Consider the following 24,640-nt stretch of genomic DNA (forward strand, 5'->3'; position numbering starts at 1 on the left):
CCCCCCCCCCCCTTCATGACCAGGCCATTTTTTGTTACACGGCACTGTGTATTTTACCTGACAATTGCTGTTCAGAAAGGAAATGTAATTTTTTTCCCCCCACAAATAGAGCTTTCTTTTGGTGGTATTTGATCACCACTGCGTTTTTTACTTTTTGTGCTATAAACGAAAAAAGACCTGCTAAAAAGACCTACTTTCTGCTATAAAACATACCCAATAATTATTTTTTTTTAAAAATCGAATTTCTTCATAAATTTAGGCCAATATGTATTCTGCTACATATTTTTAGGGAAAAAAAAAATACCAATAAGCGTATATTGATTTGTTTGTGCAAAAGTTATAGCGTCTACAAACTATGGGATATATACTGGAATATTTTTTTCTTTCTTTTTAGTAATGGCGGCAGGGCCGTCTTTACCGCGGGGCAAAAGGGGCATCTGCCCAGGGCCCTGTCATTGTTGGGGGCCCTGCGCTGCCCGTCCCTTAAACCCTGCACACTGCCCGCCGGAGTTCGGCCACCTCCGGTGCTGGTCGCATGCTGGCTGCTCGCTACTGTCACTTGGAAATACACAAGCACGGCTTGTGTATTTCCAAGTGACAGCGCTTCTCTTCCGGCGGCTGTTCTCATCCCTCAGGGACACACACGATCTATGAGAGCAGAGGAGGAAGGGGGCGGGGACTCTGCACAGGGGAAGCTGTTTCTGGGACTGGCAGGTTCCACGGACATCGGAGGACAACATGCTGTGAGTACACAGAGTTTTCCTCTATACTGGAATGGGGGATGGGGGCTTTGTGGGAGGACAGCCTTGTACTTAGGGAGAGTGGAGCTCTGTATTGAAATCTGGGTGGGAGGAGAGCTGTGCACTTCTGCACTCTGCACCCACCTCACTCTGCACTCTGCACCCACTGCACTCTGCACCCACCTCACTCTGCACCCACCTCACTCTGCACCCACCTCACTCTGCACCCACCTCACTCTGCACTCTGCACCCACCTCACTCTGCACCCACCTCACTCTGCACCCACCTCACTCTGCACTCTGCACCCACCTCACTCTGCACCCACCTCACTCTGCACCCACCTCACTCTGCACCCACCTCACTCTGCACCCACCTCACTCTGCACTCTGCACCCACCTCACTCTGCACCCACCTCACTCTGCACCCACCTCACTCTGCACCCACCTCACTCTGCACCCACCTCACTCTGCACCCACCTCACTCTGCACCCACTGCACTCTGCACCCACTGCACTCTGCACCCACCTCACTCTGCACCCACCTCACTCTGCACTCTGCACCCACCTCACTCTGCACCCACCTCACTCTGCACCCACCTCACTCTGCACCCACCTCACTCTGCACTCTGCACCCACCTCACTCTGCACTCTGCACCCACCTCACTCTGCACTCTGCACCCACCTCACTCTGCACCCACCTCACTCTGCACCCACCTCACTCTGCACCCACCTCACTCTGCACCCACCTCACTCTGCACCCACCTCACTCTGCACTCTGCACCCACTGCACTCTGCACCCACCTCACTCTGCACCCACCTCACTCTGCACTCTGCACCCACCTCACTCTGCACCCACCTCACTCTGCACCCACCTCACTCTGCACCCACCTCACTCTGCACCCACCTCACTCTGCACCCACCTCACTCTGCACCCACCTCACTCTGCACCCACCTCACTCTGCACTCTGCACCCACCTCACTCTGCACTCTGCACCCACCTCACTCTGCACTCTGCACCCACCTCACTCTGCACTCTGCACCCACCTCACTCTGCACTCTGCACCCACCTCACTCTGCACCCACCTCACTCTGCACCCACCTCACTCTGCACTCTGCACCCACCTCACTCTGCACTCTGCACCCACCTCACTCTGCACCCACCTCACTCTGCACCCACCTCACTCTGCACCCACCTCACTCTGCACTCTGCACCCACCTCACTCTGCACCCACCTCACTCTGCACTCTGCACCCACCCCACTCTGCACCCACCTCACTCTGCACCCACCTCACTCTGCACCCACCTCACTCTGCACCCACCTCACTCTGCACCCACCTCACTCTGCACCCACCTCACTCTGCACCCACCTCACTCTGCACCCACCTCACTCTGCACTCTGGACCCACCTCACTCTGGACCCACCTCACTCTGGACCCACCTCACTCTGAACACTGCACTCACCTCACTCTGGACCCACCTCACTCTGAACACTGCACTCACCTCACTCTGCACCCACCTCACTCTGCACCCACCTCACTCTGGACCCACCTCACTCTGGACCCACCTCACTCTGGACCCACCTCACTCTGGACCCACCTCACTCTGGACCCACCTCACTGTGCACTCTGCACCCACCTCACTCTGCACCCACCTCACTCTGCACCCACCTCACTCTGCGCCCACCTCACTCTGGGCCCACCTCACTCTGGGCCCACCTCACTCTGCGCCCACCTCACTCTGCGCCCACCTCACTCTGCGCCCACCTCACTCTGCGCCCACCTCACTCTGCGCCCACCTCACTCTGCGCCCACCTCACTCTGCGCCCACCTCACTCTGCACTCTGGACCCACCTCACTCTGGACCCACCTCACTCTGGACCCACCTCACTCTGGACCCACCTCACTCTGAACACTGCACTCACCTCACTCTGCGCCCACCTCACTCTGCGCCCACCTCACTCTGCGCCCACCTCACTCTGCGCCCACCTCACTCTGCGCCCACCTCACTCTGCACCCACCTCACTCTGGACCCACCTCACTGTGCACTCTGCACCCACCTCACTCTGCACCCACCTCACTCTGGACCCACCTCACTCTGGACCCACCTCACTCTGGACCCACCTCACTCTGCACTCTGCACCCACCTCACACTGCACTCTGCACCCACCTCACAATGTACCCACCTCACACTGCATTCTGCACCCACATCACTCTTCACCCACCTCACCTCTGCACCGACCTCACTCTGCACCCACCTCACCCCTGCACCCACCTCACCCCTGCACCCACCTCACCCCTGCACCCACCTCACCCCTGCACCCACCTCACCCCTGCACCCACCTCACCCCTGCACCCACCTCACCCCTGCACCCACCTCACCCCTGCACTCTGCACCCACCTCACCCTACACTCTGCATCCACCTCACCCCTGCACTCTGTACCCACCTCACTCTGCACCTACCTCACTCTGCACCCACCTCACCCCTGCACTCTGCATCCACCTCACCCCTGCACTCTGCATCCACCTCACTCTGCACTCTGCACCCACCCCACTCTGCACCCACCTCACTCTGCACCCACCTCACTCTGCACCCACCTCACCCTACACTCTGCATCCACCTCACCCCTGCACTCTGTACCCACCTCACTCTTCACTCTGCACCCACCTCACTCTGCACCCACCTCACTCTGCACCCACCTCACCCCTGCACTCTGCATCCACCTCACTCCTGCACTCTGCATCCACCTCACTCCTGCACTCTGCATCCACCTCACCCCTGCACTCTGCATCCACCTCACCCCTGCACTCTGCACCCACCTCACTCCTGCACCCACCTCACTCTGCACTCACCTCACTCTGCACCCACCTCACTCTGCACCCACCTTACCCCTGCATTCTGCACCCACCTTACCCCTGAACTCTGCATCCACCTCACCCCTGCATTCTGCACCCACCTCACTCTGCACTCATCTCACTCTGCACTCTGCACCCACCTTACTCTGCACCCACCTCACCCCTGCATTCTTCACCCACCTTACCCATGCACTCTGCATCCACCTAACCCCTGCACTTTGCACCCACCTCACCCCTGCACTCTGCACCCACCTCAGTCCTGCACTTTGCACCCACCTCACCCCTGCACTCTGCACCCACCTCACCCCTGCACTCTGCACCCACCTCAGTCCTGCACTCTGCACCCACCTCAGTCTGCACCCACCTCACCCCTGCACTCTGCACCTACCTCACCCCTGCACCCACCTTACTCCTGCACTCTGCATCCACCTCACCCCTGCACTCTGTAGACACCTCACTCTGCACCCACCTCACCCCTGCACTCTGCACCCACCTCAGTCCTGCATTCTGCACCCACCTCAGTCCTGCACTCTGCACCCACCTCAGTCCTGCACTCTGCACCCACCTCAGTCCTGCATCCTGCACCCACCTCAGTCCTGCATCCTGCGCTCACCTCAGTCCTGCACCCTGCGCCCACCTCACCCCTGCACTCACCTCACCCCTGCACTCTGCGCCCACCTCACCCCTGCACTCTGCGCCCACCTCACCCCTGCACTCTGCGCCCACCTCACCCCTGAACTATGCACCCACCACACCCCTGCACTCTGCACCCATCACTCCCCTACACTCTGCACCCACCTCACCCCTGCACTCACCTCACTCTGCACCCACCTCAGCCTTGCACTCTGCACCCACCTCAGCCCTGCACTCTGCACCCACCTCAGTCCTGCACTCACCTCACCCCTGCACTCTGCACCCACCACACCCCTGCACTCTGCACCCACCTCACCCCTGCAATCTGCACCCACCTCACCCCTGCACTCTGCACTCACCTCACTCTGCACCCACCTCACTCCTGCAATCTGCACCCACCTCACCCCTGCACTCTGCACTCACCTCACTCTGCACCCACCTCAGTCCTGCACTCTGCACCCACCTCAGTCCTGCACTCTGCACCCACCTCAGTCTGCACCCACCTCACCCCTGCACTCTGCACCTACCTCACCCCTGCACCCACCTTACTCCTGCACTCTGCATCCACCTCACCCCTGCACTCTGTAGACACCTCACTCTGCACCCACCTCACCCCTGCACTCTGCACCCACCTCAGTCCTGCATTCTGCACCCACCTCAGTCCTGCACTCTGCACCCACCTCAGTCCTGCATCCTGCACTCACCTCAGTCCTGCACCCTGCGCCCACCTCACTCCTGCACTCTGCGCCCACCTCATTCCTGCACTCTGCACCCACCTCACCCCTGCACTCTGCACCCACCTCACCCCTGAACTATGCACCCACCACACCCCTGCACTCTGCACCCATCACTCCCCTACACTCTGCACCCACCTCACCCCTGCACTCACCTCACTCTGCACCCACCTCAGCCTTGCACTCTGCACCCACCTCAGCCCTGCACTCTGCACCCACCTCAGTCCTGCACTCACCTCACCCCTGCACTCTGCACCCACCACACCCCTGCACTCTGCACCCACCTCACCCCTGCAATCTGCACCCACCTCACCCCTGCACTCTGCACTCACCTCACTCTGCACCCACCTCACCCCTGCACTCTGCACTCACCTCACTCTGCACCCACCTCAGTCCTGCACTCTGCACCCACCTCAGCCCTGCACCCACCTCACCCCTGCACTCTGCACCCACCTCACCCCTGCACTCTGCACTCACCTCACCCCTGCACTCTGCACAAAGCGCACCCCCCGACCCTGCACTCTGTACATAGTGCACCCCTCAATGCTAGTGCAGTTTGGCCACACCCGCAATTGGCACTGAGAGGTTATGATGTGTAGTAACCTCTAGCAACTAATCTGTAAGCTGTAATGATGTGTTGTAATCTCTGGCAGCCAATCACAATCGTTGCCTGATCTGCTGCAGTAAACTCATTTTGAGTCTAGCTGGGGGGGCCCCAATAAAATCTTTGCCCAGGGCCCAATCAATATTAAAGACGGCCCTGAATGGCGGTGATCAGTGACGTATAGTGGGACTGCGAAATTGCGGTGGACATTGACACTGACACTTTGTGGGAACCATTGACACTAATACAGTGATCAGTGCTAAAAAAATTGCACTGTACTAATGACACTGGCTGGGATAGGATTAAACAGCTAGGGCAATCAAAGGGTTAAATGTGTGCCTAGCCAGTGTTTTGGTTTGCTTTGTGAGGTGCTTTTAAAGTGGTTGTAAACCTAGTTACACCACTTGTACCTACAGCTAAGCCTATAATAAGGCTTACCTGTAGGTACTGTAAATATCTCCTAAATTTACCATAAAAGCTTGCGCCAACATCATCAGCGCATGTGCACTGGGGAAATGGGCCACTCATGCCATATTTCTTCAGTAGCCAGCACCGGAGCCCGCCAACCCGGAAATAACTCCAGGAGACATGTAGCCAGAGCAGTGTGCGGGGCCGCTGCAACAGCTTCGATCTAAGGTAAATATTTCATACTGAGCTAGTATGCGATGCATACTAGCTCATTATGCCTTTGTCTTACAGGGTTTGTTTTTTTGTTTTTGTTCGGGTTTACAACCACTTTAATAAGGGAAGGGATACATTTTTTTCCCTGCTTTGCAGGAATCCAAAATCTATTACTTCCCTGCTGACAGGACAGACCTCTGCCTTGTTTACATAGGCAGAGCTCTGTCCTGTGTGTATTCCCGACAGTCAGCGGGTGCCGGCGGTCATCCATTGCCCAGGACCCGTTGATCATCATCTACTGTGTTTAACCACTTGACGACCGCCTCACGCCGATTTACGTCGGCAAGGTGGCACGGACAGGCAAAATCACGTACATATACGTGATTTGCCTTCCGCGGGTGGGGGGTCCGATCGGACCCCCCCCCGGTGCCCGAGGCGGTCGTCTTTTCTCCCACGGCGATCGGAGGTGAGGGGGAGGCCATCCGTTCATGGCCCCCCCCTCGCGATCGCCGCCGGCCAATGAGAACATTCCTTTGCTGCTGTATGCTAAACAGCAGCAAAGGAAATGATGTCATCTCTCCTCGGCTCAGTAATTTCCGTTCCGGCCCGAGGAGAGAAGACAGGTATGTGAGTGCACAAACACTACACACACAGTAGAACATGCCAGGCACACAAAACACCCTGATCCCCCCCCCCCGATCGCCCCCCGATCCCCCCCCCCCCGTCACAAACTGACACCAGCAGTTTTTTTTTTTTTTTTTTTTTTTTTCTGATTACTGTATTGGTGTCAGTTTGTGACAGTTACAGTGTTGGGACAAAAAAAACTTTTTCATGTAAACAATCAGTGTCAGGAAGGGCTTTGTCTTCAAGTGGTTAGAAGAGTGGGTGATGTGTGACATAAGCTTCTAAATGTTGTGCATAAAATGCCAGGACAGTTCAAAACCCCCCCAAATGACCCCATTTTGGAAAGTAGACACCCCAAGCTATTTGCTGAGAGGCATGTCGAGTCCATGGAATATTTTATATTGCGACACAAGTTGCGGGAAAGAGACAAATTTTTTTTTTTTTTTGCACAAAGTTGTCACTAAATGATATATTGCTCAAACATGCCATGGGAATATGTGAAATTACACCCCAAAATACATTCTGTTGCTTCTCCTGAGTACAGGGATACCACATGTGTGAGACTTTTTGGGAGCCTAGCCGTGTACGGGACCCCGAAAACCAAGCACCGTCTTCAGGCTTTCTAAGGGCGTGAATTTTTGATTTCACTCTTCACTGCCTATCACAGTTTCGGAGGCCATGGAAAGCCCAGGTGGCACAAAACCCCCCCAAATGACCCCATTTTGGAAAGTAGACACCCCAAGCTATTTGCTGAGAGGTATAGTGAGTATTTTGCAGACCTCACTTTTTGTCACAAAGTTTTGAAAATTGAAAAAAGAAAAAAAAATAAGTTTTTTCTTGTCTTTCTTCATTTTCAAAAACAAATGAGAGCTGCAAAATACTCACCATGCCTCTCAGCAAATAGCTTGGGGTGTCTACTTTCCAAAATGGGGTCATTTGGGGGGGTTGTGTGCCACCTGGGCATTCCATGGCCTCCGAAACTGTGATAGGCAGTGAAGAGTGAAATCAAAAATTTTCACCCTTGGAAATCCTGAAGGCGGTGCTTGGTTTTCGGGGCCCCGTATGCGGCTAGGCTCCCAAAAAGTCCCACACATGTGGTATCCCCATACTCAGGAGAAGCAGCTAAATGTATTTTGGGGTGCAATTCCACATATGCCCATGCCCTGTGTGAGCAATATATCATTTAGTGACAACTTTGTGCAAAAAAAAAAAAAAAGTGTCACTTTCCCGCAACTTGTGTCAAAATATAAAATATTCCATGGACTCAATATGCCTCTCAACAAATAGCTTGGGGTGTCTACTTTCCAAAATGGGGTCATTTTGGGGGGTTTTGTGCCACCTGGGCATTCCATGGCCTCTGAAACTGTGATAGGCAGTGAAGAGTGAAATCAAAAATTTACACCCTTGGAAATCCTGAAGGCGGTGCTTGGTTTTCGGGGCCCCGTACGCGGCTAGGCTCCCAAAAAGTCCCACACATGTGGTATCCCCATACTCAGGAGAAGCAGCTAAATGTATTTTGGGGTGCAATTCCACATATGCCCATGCCCTGTGTGAGCAATATATCATTTAGTGACAACTTTGTGCAAAAAAAAAAAAAAGTGTCACTTTCCCGCAACTTGTGTCAAAATATAAAATATTCCATGGACTCAATATGCCTCTCAACAAATAGCTTGGGGTGTCTACTTTCCAAAATGGGGTCATTTTGGGGGGTTTTGTGCCACCTGGGCATTCCATGGCCTCTGAAACTGTGATAGGCAGTGAAGAGTGAAATCAAAAATTTACACCCTTGGAAATCCTGAAGGCGGTGCTTGGTTTTCGGGGCCCCGTACGCGGCTAGGCTCCCAAAAAGTCCCACACATGTGGTATCCCCATACTCAGGAGAAGCAGCTGAATGTATTTTGGGGTGCAATTCCACATAGGCCCATGGCCTGTGTGAGCAATATATCATTTAGTGACAACTTTTTGTAAATATTTTTTTTTTTTTTGTCATTATTCAATCACTTGGGGCAAAAAAAATAAATATTCAATGGGTTCAACATGCCTCTCAGCAATTTCCTTGGGGTGTCTACTTTCCAAAATGGGGTCATTTGGGGGGGGTTTGTACTGCCCTGCCATTTTAGCACCTCAAGAAATGACATAGGCAGTCATAAACTAAAAGCTGTGTAAATTACAGAAAATGTACCCTAGTTTGTAGGTGCTATAACTTTTGCGCAAACCAATAAATATACGCTTATTGACTTTTTTTTACCAAAGACATGTGGCCGAATACATTTTGGTCTAAATGTATGACTAAAATTTAGTTTATTGGATTTTTTTTTTATAACAAAAAGTAGAAAATATCATTTTTTTTCAAAATTTTCGGTCTTTTTCCGTTTATAGCGCAAAAAATAAAAACTGCAGAGGTGATCAAATACCATCAAAAGAAAGCTCTATTTGTGGGAAGAAAAGGACGCAAATTTCGTTTGGGTACAGCATTGCATGACCGCGCAATTAGCAGTTAAAGCGACACAGTGCCAAATTGGAAAAAGACCTCTGGTCCTTAGGCAGCATAATGGTCCGGGGCTCAAGTGGTTAATCACAGCACAGCCGGGTCGCCGGCGGCACATGCACCCCCTACCTGGAATGCGTGAAAGTTGTGTGAAAGACCTTTATAAAAAAGACCCCTAAGTAATGTGTAACTATTTACAAGCTACTAACCCATAAATACCAGAATACAAGGCCTATTGCACACGGTACTGATGTTTGAGCTTCTGCTTTGTTGGACGTAATTATAGGTGTTTGTTTTGCGCAAATTTGCATGTATATGTATGTTCACGCATTTGTGTGCACAATACCATCCTAGGTTAAATTTAGGAGTACACCGAATGGAAATTTTGGATGCCGAAACCGAAAATGAAAGATGCTCTAGGCCGAAAACCAAAACCGATATCGAAAATGACAATTTTTAAAAAATATTTATAATTTTATATAATTTTATTATATTCGACTTTTTAATTAATATCATCAATTTAAATGAATATGAATTTATTGTTGCCCATTATTGGCACCTTTAGTGCAAGAAGGGTCAAGAAAAATGCAGTCTGCAATTTCTGACCATCTCTTGTGTCATGTCCTCAGTCTCTAATCATCTCTTGTATCAGGTCCTCAGTCTCTGACCATCTCTTGTGTCATGTCCTCAGTCTCTAATCATCTCTTGTATCAGGTCCTCAGTCTCTGACCATCTCTTGTATCATGTCCTCAGTCTCTGACCATCTCTTGTATCATGTCCTCAGTCTCTGACCATCTCTTGTATCAGGTCCTCAGTCTCTTACTATCTCTTGTGTCATGCCTGCAACTCCTACTTAAACACACTGCTAATAGTATTTCCATTCGGTGCACCTCTAGCGGACATGATACAGGAGATGGTCAGAGACTGTAGACGTGATACAAGAGGCAGTGCCCATCAGATGCAGCAGCCTGCCTGTGCCCATGACATGCAGTCCGCCAGTGCCCATCATGTACATTCTACCAGTGCCCATCATGTACATTCTACCAGTGCCCATCATGTACAGCCTATTAGTGGCACTTTTATTGTCACGTTGCACTTTGAAGAGTTAGGTTGGCACATAAAATATAAAGGTATACACACCGTATTAGTGGTAATAATATATAAGTATTTGTTTGGATTAGTGCAGTTACACCATTTGAACACATTCTGCCCTATACAAGGTATAGGATATTCTAACTGCAGCAGATCAACTTTGTAAATATATATTTTTTTCATTATTATTTATTATTTTTTGCGCCGGTGACACCATTTCACATATCAGTGCCCATGACATGCACCCTGCCAGTGCCCATCATGTACATTCTACCAGTACCCATGAAATGCAGCAAGCCAGTGCCCATCATGTACAGCCTACCAGTGCCCATGACATGCAGCCCTCCAGTGCCCATCATGTACATTCTACCAGTGCCCATAAATTGCAGCAAGCCAGTGCCCATCATGTACAGCCCATCAGTGCCCATGACATGCAGCCTACCAGTGCCCATCATGTACAGCCTGCCAGTGCCCATCATGTACAGCCTACCAGTGCCTGGTAAGGCGATGTCACGCTGTGTGTCAGAGCTGGATCTGAATCGCCGTGCAGCTGCTATAACGATGTCCCGCCTCCTATGACACACAGCACAATGACATTGGATCAGTGTGCCGTCTATCACAAGAGGCGGGACATTGTTACCGTGGCTGCACAGCGATTCAGATCTCTGACACACAGCGTGAGATCGCGGTACTAGGCACTGTGGAGGCTGCATCTCATGACACTTGTGAGAACAGCAGGAGGGAGGGGAGACTGACAGGGGCGCGCGGGGATAATACATGTGCGGCACCCAGCGGGGTGGCGCCGCCCCTTTTTCGCCACTTTTATTTCTTTCGGTCGCCTGCCAAAAACACAATTTTCAGACGAAATTTCGGTGCACCACTATTAAAATTCATTATGCTCATATGCACGTATTTGTGTACACCAGGAATGCATATATTCCTTTTTTTTTTTTTTTTTTTTTTACTGAGGAATACTCTGTGCTTGTTTTCTTGTTTATTTTTTATTGGAAAGTTTTGTTAGGGTTGCACTACAGTAAAACAAATGTAGTTTCATATTCAATCAAAAGATGACCCAATACAAGGCCAACTGGCAGACAGACATGTCGGCAAACAATGTGGTGAGTGGAAGCAACATTCTTGGGTGTATGTAGCCCTATCGGTAATTTTAGAAAAAGTACTAGTGAAGGTCTTATTGTACACAGTTGACAATTCATGGAACTGCTAACAACAAAGAAGATATTATAACCAGTGGGGCACACAGAGAAGATAGGGAATGAAGGAAGAAAAAAAGAGGGGAAAGTCTTCACTTGAGTAAACGTTTTACCAAAAAGTGCCAAAGAAGGGGCATGACATGAAAGGGGAAGTGTCCGAGTCAAGGTGGCCACCGCTGCCACTCATTTGAAACCAGACGTGACTCCCCATTGGTCAGCCGAGATGGCATGTCTCGCCCCGGCACAATAACGCCGACAAGGCGTCGGATTTATGAGGCGGCTGCGCAGAGGGAGAACCCGCCACACCCCCCGCACCAAGACTGAGTGGCTGAGAGGGGAATGGGAGGGGCACCTAAGAGCATCGCGGCTCCTAGAATATCGCAGACAAAGACAAGCCCAGCAGTCCTTCAATACACACCACAAAACATGCTGCTGTGCAAGTCATAATGAATGTGGACAACCATGATATGAACCAAATATACCAAGTATTGAAAAGGACAGACAACCATCAGGTGTAGTCCGTCATGGGTTGGAAAGTGAATAACCCTTTTCTATGTACCAAAAAGTTCCAGTACAGGTAAGGGGCACCTGTAGGTAAAAACAAACTGTGCAGCTCTGACTAAAGTTGGATAATGTTCTTGCTAAGGGTGTAGGCCATTTAAATACCTCTGAGAGCCTGGCTAAAAAAACTCCCAGAGATGGCATCATCCTGTCCTTATTCCACATTTGTCAGAGCTGCGCAGTTTTTATTTGCAGACACCCCTTATCCAGTTCCGCAGGTACTGGCTGAGATTAGAACCCTGTACGGGCAAGCTGAAGGTACCAAATCGATCAATTGGGTATAACCAGCATGCCGGGTTTCACTGTACCTGTGATTATTGCTAGCGGCTGCGCAGTTTTTATTTGCAGACACCCCTTATCCAGTTCCGCAGGTACTGGCTGAGATTAGAACCCTGTACGGGCAAGCTGAAGGTACCAAATCGATCAATTGGGTATAACCAGCATGCCGGGTTTCACTGTACCTGTGATTATTGCTAGCGGCTGCTATATCCGCTAACAATAATCACTGTCTTCTCCCAGCGGGGACGGCTTCCCCAGCCCCCCCCCCCCCCCGTGCTGGGAAAAGACGGTGGCCCGGCAGAAGGGATTCCCGTGTAAAAACTGCCTGTGTTGATGGGGGAAGCAAGCAAATTTCTTTCCTGCAACCCGTGGTTGCAGGAAGGAAACTTGCTTTGTGTATGGGCAGCCGAACCCCTTAAGTTAGCGATGCACCAAAATTTCGGCCGCCAAAAATAGATTTTTCAGCATTGTGCCGAAAGAAGAAAAAGTGCCGATAATGGCTGCCCAAAAAAACGCCCACCATTTTGCAGAGATTTTGCCACGATTACACCTTGCGTATGGTGTGTTTTCATAGGTCATGTGACTAAAAAAAAAAATGCATCAAAAATGCAACACGGGTGCATTTTCGATGCGTTCTTGCTGCGTTTTTAATGCATTTCAATGGGGAGGTGCGTTTTTTTTTTAATTGACCAAATATGCACCAAAAATGCAGCTTGCAGTTTTTTTTACATCGCTTAAAAAGGTTCCGATAATGACTGACAATAATTTTAATTTTCATTTAAATTCATAATACTAATTAAAAAGTCGAATATAATACAATTATTTATAAAAATATATATATATTTTTTAAAAACGTTGGTGCACCACACTTTTAGGTATTTACTTCCTTATTTTAAAGGTCGGACTTTTATTCATGGTTTCAGTGTAGGGGACAGAGTCACTTTAAGTGACAGACATACCTTTCCATATTACTTTGTAATGCTGGCTGCACGCTCTAATCCATAAGACATCATTGCATTTTGGTTGGATGACCTGACTTTACTTCATGCTTTGATCCTGTTTGGAAAACTAATCCAGGATTAGAGTTGATTAGTTTCCAGCCTTGTTTACTGCAGGCCTGATTTAAAATTTAGAAACAAAATATCACTTTCCCCCATCTCAGGCCTGGCTTCTCTTGGTTATAAAGGATAAGCACCAATCAATATCGGCTTTTACTACAAATGGCTCCGCTTTCTTCTGCCAACCCATAAACTGCATGTTAAAGGGGAAGTCTATCTTATGCTTTGTTATACTCTAACAATCTAAAAAAATATTACGGTGTGCGTTCATGTAAATGTAGCACCCTCCTAGTTAGGTTGTTATGATGTTAGGCAAATGCAGTTCTTTATGGCTCCTCTGTAAATCAGTGGAGTAGTTGTTGATTGCTTTGGGCTGCTCTGGATCTTACAGACTGATTGCTCGAGGCTTCTGAAACATTGAGGGTTGAGCAAGGCAAATCTCAGCCTGAATATTTATTGCGCTTCAGACAATTTCTGGGAAGGTGTACCCAGAAGGTTGCTGGAGTGGCCTATATATAGTCTAAGGCCCGTTTCACATGGGTGCCTCCTCGAAGCAGAATCCGCTTGCTCAGTGGTGGATCTCTCCACTGATCCCTGCTGAGCAGGCGGATGACAGGTCTATGCAGAGCGGACACGGACACAGTCCCGCTCTCCTCTATTGGGCAATTGGATGGAAACGGACCACCTGTCAGTTTCCATCTGATGCTATCCAATCTGATTTGCCAGATGGGGAATAGGACACCATCTGTCTGTTTTTGGAGGGCAGGATTGGATGGTCACAGGTGTCAGCGGACATGTGTCTGCTGACATCCGCCGCTCCATAGAAGACACTGGAGGCCTGTGAAAGGGACCTTATATTTAAAGAAGTAGGGTTCCTCCTTTTTCAACAAGCTGGAGGTAATCCACCCATCTGGGTGGGGGGTGGCTACCTCCACCTGTAGCAGCTATCCAGATTGTAGCAGACGTTTATTGAGATCCCAGCTGTGGAAGAGCTAGGGGACCATCTTTCAAGAGCCCTTTTTGGAGCTCGACAAGGGACTCTAATTGGGAACCTGGTCTACAGAGCTCACTGGGAAGTGTCCGGTGGACACTGGAAGGAGGCCTCTGGTGATGCTGTGACATTGTGTGTACTGACCAAAACTCCTGATTCTAATGACTGTGTGCTGTGTTCTTGGTCTCTGCCATCTGTACTTGTTTCTACATAGAGACTGCTCAGAGAGAGACCTAGTGAAGTGTTTTCACACCTATATTTGGTTAAGCTCGGGTATCCCAAATACCTCCCCATCCAGGTTTTTCAGCAATAAAAATCCTCAAAGACATCCCCTAGACCAGTGGCCACCAAATTGTGATGCTTGGGCCGGATGTGGCCCTTTGCTTGCCTTTATCTGACCCTTGAGGCATTGTTCCTCCCACTGACAGAAACAATGGGACATAATTCCCATCATTGACATCAACAATGGGGCACAATTCCTATCATTGACATCAACAATGGGGCACAATTCCTATCATTGACATCAACAATGGGGCACTATTCCTTTTACTGAAACCAACGATGGGGCACCATTCCTTCCACTGACACAAACAATGGGGAACTATTCCTCCCACTGACACCAACTATTTTTCCCACTAATACCAAAGATTGGGCATTATTCCCACTGGGCACCCCTAAAGTCTGAAGGACAGTAACCATTTCTTTAGAAAGTTTGGAGACCCCCTGGTCTAGACTGATCATTGAGCCAGAATGAATGAAATGCTACTGTATGCCTGGCTGTGCCTCTGCACTAACTCTGGGAAAGAACTGGTTAAATTAAAGAGGCTCCTACGGGGCAGCGCTACATAAAGTACCCATGTGCGATCGTTACAATTTGACTATCTCAAATGGGTTCCCCCCCCCCCATATGTGAGAACACCTAGGCCTAGTGATGGAGTACTCAGGCACTGAATTATGGGATGGATGTGGGTCTAGTCTCTCCTACACATCAGTGGGGATATTTCATGACAGCTCTGGGTGGAGAGAACTGAACCTGAAGACAATGTGCTCCTAGTTTATGCTGTGCTGGCCATGAGGCTCATGGATGAAAAGTGGGGGATAGGGGGCAGCACTGAGGCCAGAGTAAAACTATCATACTCCTGCAGTAATCCAGGGGGGATAGTTGTACATGGTCAAGTCAAGGCACCTGCCCATGGCATCATAATGTACAGGGCCGTCTTAATAGTATCATGGACCCCTGGGCAAAGTAATGCACTGCTGCCCCTATCAGCCTTCCTCAATTAAGAACCTACTCTCAAGAATGAAAGTATAATAATAATTAGTTGATAGCATTAAACATACATTATACTATCATAAGTATTGGGACACCTGCCTTTACACGCACATGAACTTTATTGGCATCCCAGTCTTAGTTTGTAGGGTTCAATATAGAGTTGGCCCACCCTTTGCAGCTATAACAGCTTCAACTCTTCTGGGAAGGTTGTCCACAAGGTTTAGGAGTGTGTCTATGGGAATGTTTGACCGTTCTTCCAGAAGAGCATTTGTGAGGTCAGGCACTAATGTTGGACGAGAATGGTGTCTCTGCTCTAATTCATTCCAAAGGTATTCTTGTCCCCTTAGTTCCAGTGAATGGAACTCTTAAGATGTCAGCATACCAAGACATTTTGGACAATTTCATGCTCCCAACTTTGTGGGAACAGTTTGGGGACGGCCCCTTCCTGTTCCAACATGTTTGCGCACCAGTGTACAAAGCAAGGTCCATAAAGACATGGATGAGCAAGTTTGGGGTGGAGGAATTTGACTGGCCTGCACAGAGTCCTGACCTCAACCCAAAAGAACACCTTTGGGATGAATTAGAGCAGAGACTGCGAGCCAGGCCTTCTCGATATCTATCAGTGCCTGACCTCACAAATGCTCTTCTGAAAGAATGGTCAAACATTCTCATAAACACACTCCTAAACCTTGTGGACAACCTTCCCAGAAGAGTTGAAGTTGTTATACCTGCAAAAGATGGGCCAACTTAATATTTAACCCTACAAAGAACAGAGAGAAGCACACCGCTCCAGGCACACTCAGGTGTAGGATGGATCACAGGTGCAGACCTCGGCTCACCACCATGGAAGACGAACAAAACAAGGAATTGGTCGCACACTGGAACTCCAAATTATCTCAATGTTATCTTTATTGTCAAAAAAGGTCAGACAGATACAGGTAATTGTAGGCGTTTCACAAGCGATAGCTTGTGAACAAGCAAGCTATCGCTTGTAAAACGCCTACCATTACCTGTATCTGTCTGACCTTTTTTGACAATAAAGATAACATCGAGATAATTTGGAGTTCCAGTGTGCGACCAATTCCTTGTTTTGTTCAATATTTAACCCTACCGGCTAAGACACCATTAAAGTTCATGTGCGTGTAAAGGCAAACGTCCCAAAACTTTTGAGAATATAGTGTATATTTATTTGTACTTTCAATCAAATCAATTTTAAACAAGTAGCCGGGGAAGATGTCATTCCAGTTGTAGGTTTAGCCTAGTGATGGGCTGCTGGTGTCCTCGCAGCACAGATTCTGGGATGCTGCCTAGGACATGGCCATCCCCGGGGAAGCTTATCAAAAAGCGTGACTGTCCCAAGAAATTCGGGACAGTTGGCAAGTATGGTGTAATGCAAGATTACAATGGGGGGCCCCCATGTGCCTGGGGCCTCTGGGCAGTGCCCAGGGGAACTTATGCATTAAGACGGCCCTGATAATGGAGACAGCTCTTGTAGATGTCTGATGGGGGAAGGGCCATGCCAGTACAGATGTTATTTCTCTGTTAAGTTAAATTCACGAACGTTACAAATGTTCTTCCGTTTCTCATTAACAGGAAAAGACAATGACAGCGGGAGAAGCTCTCTGAGCCCACCACAAGTCCCAGACGAAACTGAGCAGTGCTCTCCAGACGACAACTTCTACCCCGTCATAATCGGACAGGAAAGTCACATCGTGTGCTGAGGATGTCACACTCACACGTTACACGGACTTGTTTCTTAATGAGTACAGCACAAGAAAGGGCTTAGTCTTTTTTTTTTTTTGTTTTTTTGTTTTTTTTAACTATAAAGTATCACTTGGAAGTAGCAGATACACATGCATGGATTCATTTCAAGGATCTCAGCCAAGTTCCACCACCATGGAATACATGGGACCTTCTTCATGGATGTGGTTACTTCTCAAACTCTGGCAAACGCCTGCTCACCGGAGCTTTTTGATTCTATTTTGTGGCATTTACATCACTGAATCTTGTGAAGGTGACCCCCTTAGGTTCTACCCATACTACAGATTGGTACCTTTTGATGGAAGCTCGTTCACGTTAAGAAGGTTCTTATTGCTCATAGAAGAAAGTACACAAATGTTTAGACAGGTCCTTTTTTTTTTTCAACTTTTTAACCATCAGCTTGCTTTTAAACCTGGCAGAAGTCTACTGCGGATAAAGGTCAAAAGCAAAGTCGGATTTCACTTGCAGACGCTGAGTGTGGCTACCCCACCGGCTGTGCAGGGATTCTCTAAGAGGCATATGGGATTGCTAGAAGTCATTTTAAAAATAAACATCAGATGCTACATGGTTACTTTCACTCTCCCCTTTGCCTAGAAGTTAGTATGAAATGTTATGTGGCCAAGTCAGCCATGATAATCGTATCCTCGGTGTATTTAGACAGGATCACTGATTTAGCAGAGCATGAATAAAACAAAAAAAATGCAAGCATATAGGACATACATTCTGTATATATATACACAAGTGTATACTTCATATCCGTGTTGTTTTACATTGCAGAGGAACTGAATGTGGTCTTCAGGCGTTTGGCTAGGCATCCTCAGAGCTGTAAAGCAAAGGAGGCCAATGCTTGGCTCTAATGAGGGGAAGTGCAGACAATGCTGTGTGCATTGGAGCACGGTATCTGATGTTAGATGTTTTCAAATGTCTCCCATGTTATCTGTTAAAGTGGTTGTAATCCCCTCCATATACCCAGTGAAGTGACTGGCCTCAGGTGATGCACAGAGCTGAAACAAGTCCTCCTACATAAGTTGTATTCATTTATCTGCATCCCTCTCCTCTCTACAGCCTCCTAAAACACACAGATCAAAGGCTATTTCTCAGCTGCAGCAAGCAGGGGGTGGGGCTCTGATGTCACAAACTGCACAGCATAGAGAGGGGAGCTGAGTGTAATCTGAGACACGAGTGGAGGGAAAGGACACACCTCCCTGTACAAAGTCTCATAGGGAGACATGGACAGCAGAGGCTGTCAGTCACCTTCTGTGTGCTGGGGAGGGGTCAAAGTAATCTACCGGGGTTGTCTGCTGTTGCCAAAACCTGTCAGAAGTGACTTGTGCAGATAAAGGAATGAGAGAGCAGATGGATTGAGGCAAGTGCACACTATAGGAGCAGGGGTGTCAAGCACAATTTCATTGTGGGCCGCATCAGCATTATGGTTGACCTAAATGGGCCAGTTGTATCTGTAAGACTAATGTCCAGAGTACTCCACCCTCCCTTAGATCGGATGTCATGAGCCCCCCCACCATCAAAAATCAAGTTTCTTCCATCCTCCCTAAGCTTGTGCTGCTCCTGGGAAGAAGCCAGAGGGTCGAGCTGGGAAGCAGAAAGTGCAGGGTCTGGAGGAGGACTAGAGTCTGCTGAATGCTGAGACCAAGGGAGGTGCAGGATTGCATTAAGAGGCGCAGGATTTGTAGGAGGAGTCTTGTCCTCCTCTCTGCTGCCAACTGCTGAAACTGGGGGGGGGGGGGGGGACACGACAAGTCACGGCTTGTCTCCACGGCTGCACAAAGAAGCACGGGATCTGGCAAAGGAGTTCTGTTTGCCTCTTTGCTGAGACAAGGTGGAAGCAGAGATGAGGGGGGATGCTGCAGCTCCGGGAGAGGTGTGAGGGCCCCATGAAATGGCATGGTGGGCCAGGTTCTGCTCGCAGGCCTTGTGCTTGACATGTGTACTATAGAGGGATATGCCTTCTTCATTTTCCATTTCAGAGGCTTACAACCACTTTAAATAAGTTTTTTCTTTCTTTTTATTATCTAGTGTTTTGAGCAAATTGCCTCTGATCCTTAAGATGCACGTGTTTCCTAAGCACCGGGAATGGCTCAGAGACGATTGTAATGGGAGCTTCAGATAAAAGGCTGCTATTCTGTGCACAGACTTTCTAGAATTTCCTTTGCAATTGTTTCCCATCTCATAGTCATTGAAATGAGTAATTTTGTGCTTGTAAGACAAGTTGCCAAATCCCCGGTAAACGTGCAGCGATCTGTCTTTGCAGTGTTATTTCGGTAACTACAGGCTACTCCATGATTGGATCTATGTATGAAAGCAGTTTAAGGTCTGAGCCGATACAAAAGGATGCAGATTATTATCTGGAAATGCTTTTAGCGGCGGCTGGATTACGAGACAAGAGAAGTATTTGCAGAAATTACCCAAATAACAAGCTCTGTGGGGATAGTGACCGGACAATGTAGAGCAATCACATGGGAATGGCAGATTATGCCTTCATACGTGTCTATGGTTTGGTTTACCTAAATACCCAAGAACCTAACTCGTTCTATTTTGATGGAATGGGTGAGGGAGATGGTACCATTTATTTGCATTACAGTGACCAATCAAACTAGGAGACATGCAATCTTTGGCTCGTCAGTGATCACTGAAGATGACCTTAGGAAGATAGACACTATAAATGCAAGAGACCCAGGGGAAGGTTGGAGAAGTTTTGCCTGACTTGCTTTTCTTGTTTGCTAATAGCAGCAATCTGAGATCACACAGGTAGTTCTTTGCCCCCAGTGGTGTAGCATGGGCAGGGGCATAGTGCAAATTTCTTAGGAGCTTAAAATGGTACCTCCCAATTGTCCCGAATTCCACAGGACCGTCCCGGGATTTCAGCAAAATTCCAGCATCCTGCAGATCTGAAGTCCCAGAGCTGTAACAAGTTCTGACACTTAGCTCCACAAATTTGCTTGGGAGGAATGTGCTAGGGCTGAGAACCCAGGGTACCTTACCCGCAGCTCCCGAGGTGTGTCCTGGGTCCCTAGCACCACGCTCTCTCCCCCTCTGCAGCAACCGGTATTTTTTCCCACCAGCTTCCTGTAACAATACACATCTGAGCCAAGGGAAGCTAGGCTCCTCCTTGGCTCTGATGTGTATCATCCACAAGAGGAGGAGGAGCAGGAAGGAGGGATGTCCCCCCCCCGTATTGAGCCACACTGATCTGAGGTCTATTTTACGATTCCGGGGAGGGAAAATCGCACCGTTAGATATTTTTGCTGGGGTGGATTAATGCGCGGATGGTGGTGTTAAAAGGATTTGTGCTGAGGAGCAATTTGCGAGGGGAAAAGATTTGTGCTGGGGAGGGGGGTGCTTGAAGAAAGGATTTGTGCTGGGAGGGGTGATTTGGGGGGAGCATTTGTGTGGGGAGGGGATGAGGAGGTGAGGGTAAGGCCCAGACTTTCCCACTGTGTATGTATATACATTTATTGTGGTTGAAAGGAGAGCTAACAGTCCAAAGGTTAGGGGGTGCAATGCCTTACCCTGGGCACTGGCAACCCCCCATGATGCCACTGCTTTGTCTGTCACATTCTGATTAGTGAATGCACATATTGTGTGAACAGGAAGTCATACAAGGACTAAGGACTGATTACAGTATATGAAGGATCAAATCCAGCTTTACATACTCCAGGGCCCACCTTGTAATGTGCTAATCAAAAATTATGCAACATGCTTCCAGCCCACTGTACCAATGTACTGGAAGTTCCCCCATAAGATGTCCATAAAACGTGCCAATTATCTGCCAGAAATAGTCACTTTAAACTTAACTAGGTTAGCAAATGGGAAATGAGTAGTTGACCTTCTCTTGATTTTTTTTATCCCTTCAGCCTCCACTTGAGTATTGCTCAAGTGGTGTGGAATTCGCTTTGTCTGGTAGCCTCATTAGCTTTTGCATGAAGCTGCCTTGTGTTCCACCTCACCCAAGTAATCAAAAGCTTCATGTGTTGTATAGAAAGACCTGATCATACAGCTTTGGCAGAACAAGAGCATAAGTCTGTTAAAGGTTGCTGTTGAAGGCTATAGATTTTAAGGTCAAATCATGAAACGCCGTATTGACCAAGTGATCTTAAGGTAAGAAAGTTCAGCATGGCATTTTTTTTTTTAATGGGGGATCCAAGAAGCAGGGATACATAGGGAATGTTGTAGAACACTTTTCCCAGAAAAAACATGAGGGCTTTCTTCTGAGAATTCCAGTTGCTTGGCTGTCATAGTCTCCAGCATCTTCTGAGTCATGGACCAGGCAAGCGTGCAGTTTTGGGAATCAGAAGGCTCTGAGAATGTCTACTTATACATATGAAGACCTGGGGGGTCGGCATAACAGCCAGTCAAATTTCGAGTAGGTGATCAGCAACAGTAATCTATCTTTTTTTATTTCTGTCATGGAAGGTTTCGTTGAACACCCGTGTTCTGTAGTTTGTTAGTCTGAAGTGTAAATGGCCGTGTATAGTGAGTAGAGTGCACCAATACACAGCCCTGGATGTCACACAATACAAAGTGTAGATGTTATATATGACCTTGTAACATTTGTCTTGCTTTGATAAATGGTAAATGATTAAATATCCTCTTGCACAAAGAAAGAAAAGGACTATAAAATGTTAACATTTGGAGAAATTGTCTAGTAGGCCATGTATATTGTTATTTTTTCCTTGCATGGTCTGTTAAATCACGCTCAAGCATTTCTCTTGCAAACCGTGTATATAAGAGAACAGGCCAAAGGACATTTGCAAGATTTCATTTTGCTTTGAATATAATTTGCATTCAATTTACATTAAGAGAGGCAGTGATTTATGGGTTATATGCTGTAATCCTTTACTTAAGATAGAATTTATGTCAGTGGGAATGGCTGGATGTGCCAGCAGCCACCGCCAACGGGGCCTGTGCAGGCTATATGGAGTTGGTGGCAGATTGCACACAAAGGTGAGCCTGACTACTAGGAATGGGATGAAGGGAGAATAAGACCAGGAGAGAGTTGATGAGAAACAAAACTGGGCTCCCCCCCAGAAGGTGAGAGTTCTGTCTTCTGCAGCAGAGAAGAATGTGAGAGGGAAGGTATGTCAAGATTGCCATTCAAGGAGATCGTTGATCACATGATCCAGATCCATTAGCAGCAATCAAGTGAGAAGATCTCTGGTAATAGGGTAGATATGGCCAAAGCTCAGAACTTAAGGAAACCAATGGCAGGTTTCATAAGCAAGCCTTCCAGCCATTGGGAAACCTGTAGCAGTCTCTACTGACCTGTTACGATGAGACCCTTTCCCATTCTATGTAAAGCAAAGGATGAGGTTTTGCTTGGAGTTGGGCTTTAATCATTGAGGTGAGACCATCCAGCATTTCCTCAATAGCTGATATGTACGTCAGCTAGAAAGGCGTCTCCCAAACATTTGAAAATGCTATCAGATTCTTCTTTGTCCGGCAGAAGGGTTGTTCTACAACAGGGGTGTCAAACTCAATTTCGTTGCGGGCCACAGCATTATGGTTGCCCTCAAAGGGCTGGTTGAATCTGTAAGACTATGTATCTACTCAGATACATAGGACTACTCAGGAGTACGTGGAGTACAGAGTGCAGAGTTCAGGAGTGAGCTACGTTCAGAGTGCAGAGTTCAGGAGTGCGCTACGTGCAGAGTTCAGGAGTGCAATACTTACAGAGTGCAGGAGTGCGCTACATACAGAGGGTAGAGTTCAGATGTGTGCTACGTACAGAGCGCAGAGTCCAGAAGTGTGCTACGTACAGAGTGCAGAGTTCAGAAGTGCGCTACGTACAGAGTGCAGAGTCCAGAAGTGTGCTATGTGCAGAGTTCAGGAGTGTGCTACAGAGTGCAGAGTTCAGGAGTGCACTACGTACAGAGTGCAGAGTTCAGGAGTGCACTATGTACAGAGTCCAGGAGTGCGCTACATACAGAGCGCAGAGTCCAGAAGTCTGCTACGTACAGAGTGCAGAGTTCAGGAGTGCGTTACGTGCAGAGTGCAATACGTACAGAGTGCAGAGTTCAGGAGTGCGCTATGTACAGAGTGCATAGTTCCGGAGTGCGCTACGTACAGAGTGCAGAGTTTAGGTGTGCGCTACGTACAGAGTGCAGAGTCCAATAGTGAGGTACGTACAGAGTTCAGGGGTTCACTGAGCACAGAGTGCAAGGTTGAGGAGTGCGCTGCATACGGAGTGCATTCTTTAGGGGCATGCTATGCACAGAGTGCAGGGTTCAGCTGTCTTTCAAAGGCTGTCCACATCTCACTTCTGCCCCTCCCCGTCAGCTCTGACTTCTGTACCACTCTCCCCCATTCCCCACCTCAGCACACATCACCCTCCCACAGCCCTCATCAACCCCCCCCCCCCAAAAAAAGGTTATTTACACCTCATCTACCCACCCTCTAGTACCTCCCAGGAGTGTAGGCAGCTCTGCACCAACAAGGAGTACTCTCGGTACATGTGACCTAATTCTGTAGCAGCCATGCTCTACAGATCCGATTTTGATCAATGTGAATTAAGACTTTACTGATATCAGGCCGAACAAACTGCCACTTCAATTCTAGGTGCCGAAGGTCACTAAGCGGAGCCAAAAAGAAGGACCACTGCACACCAGGATAGATCACAAACATCTAAATTTTTGGAAAACATTTGCAACCATGGCAATGAAAGTCCCTGTAACAAATGAGAAAACTCAAGATATGCCGCCCTCCTCGAGTTTCCACCACTGCGCTCAAATGCCCGGTGTAGGGGTGTTACCCCCCTAGAGAACAAATATAAAAAAAACGTATTAAGCTGAGCTGCCACTTTAAAATAAAATAAAACTGAACTGATTGGTCTATTGTTCCCAAGGGCCCATGTGCAGCTCTTGCAAATCAATAAAAGTGGCGCTAAAGGCCAGTGTTTAAACTGCCAAGTGTGCAAAACAGCTCTATAGGCTAAAGTGATCTGGTGCTATAAATGCTACATAAACAATACAAAATTATTACATAAATGTGCAAACGAAATCGTGACAGTGCCTCTGAAAGTATACCATACACGCAGCAATATTAAATCGTGCACTGATATCAATAATAGAATGCATGAGGAAGTCAGGTATGACGAAACATGTC

At 48.3% G+C, this 24,640-nt stretch overlaps 1 protein-coding gene and 1 long non-coding RNA gene across 2 annotated transcripts in view; one reads left to right on the top strand and one right to left on the bottom strand.

Annotated features, from left to right (window-relative positions):
• The window catches only part of ZMAT4 (zinc finger matrin-type 4), a 675,941-nt gene extending 652,049 nt beyond the window's left edge, over positions 1–23,892 (top strand). Inside the window, exon 8 of the mRNA XM_073595527.1 lies at positions 17,354–23,892. Coding sequence (XP_073451628.1) covers positions 17,354–17,481 — 128 coding nt within the window. The 3' untranslated portion in view covers positions 17,482–23,892. The remainder of the gene's footprint in view (positions 1–17,353) is intronic.
• Positions 1–24,640, bottom strand: part of LOC141105593 (uncharacterized) — a 266,085-nt gene that overhangs the window by 70,744 nt on the left and 170,701 nt on the right. The window lies entirely within an intron of this gene.

Source organism: Aquarana catesbeiana, linkage group LG08, assembly GCF_042186555.1.
Source record: "Aquarana catesbeiana isolate 2022-GZ linkage group LG08, ASM4218655v1, whole genome shotgun sequence".
Lineage (NCBI taxonomy): Eukaryota > Metazoa > Chordata > Amphibia > Anura > Ranidae > Aquarana > Aquarana catesbeiana.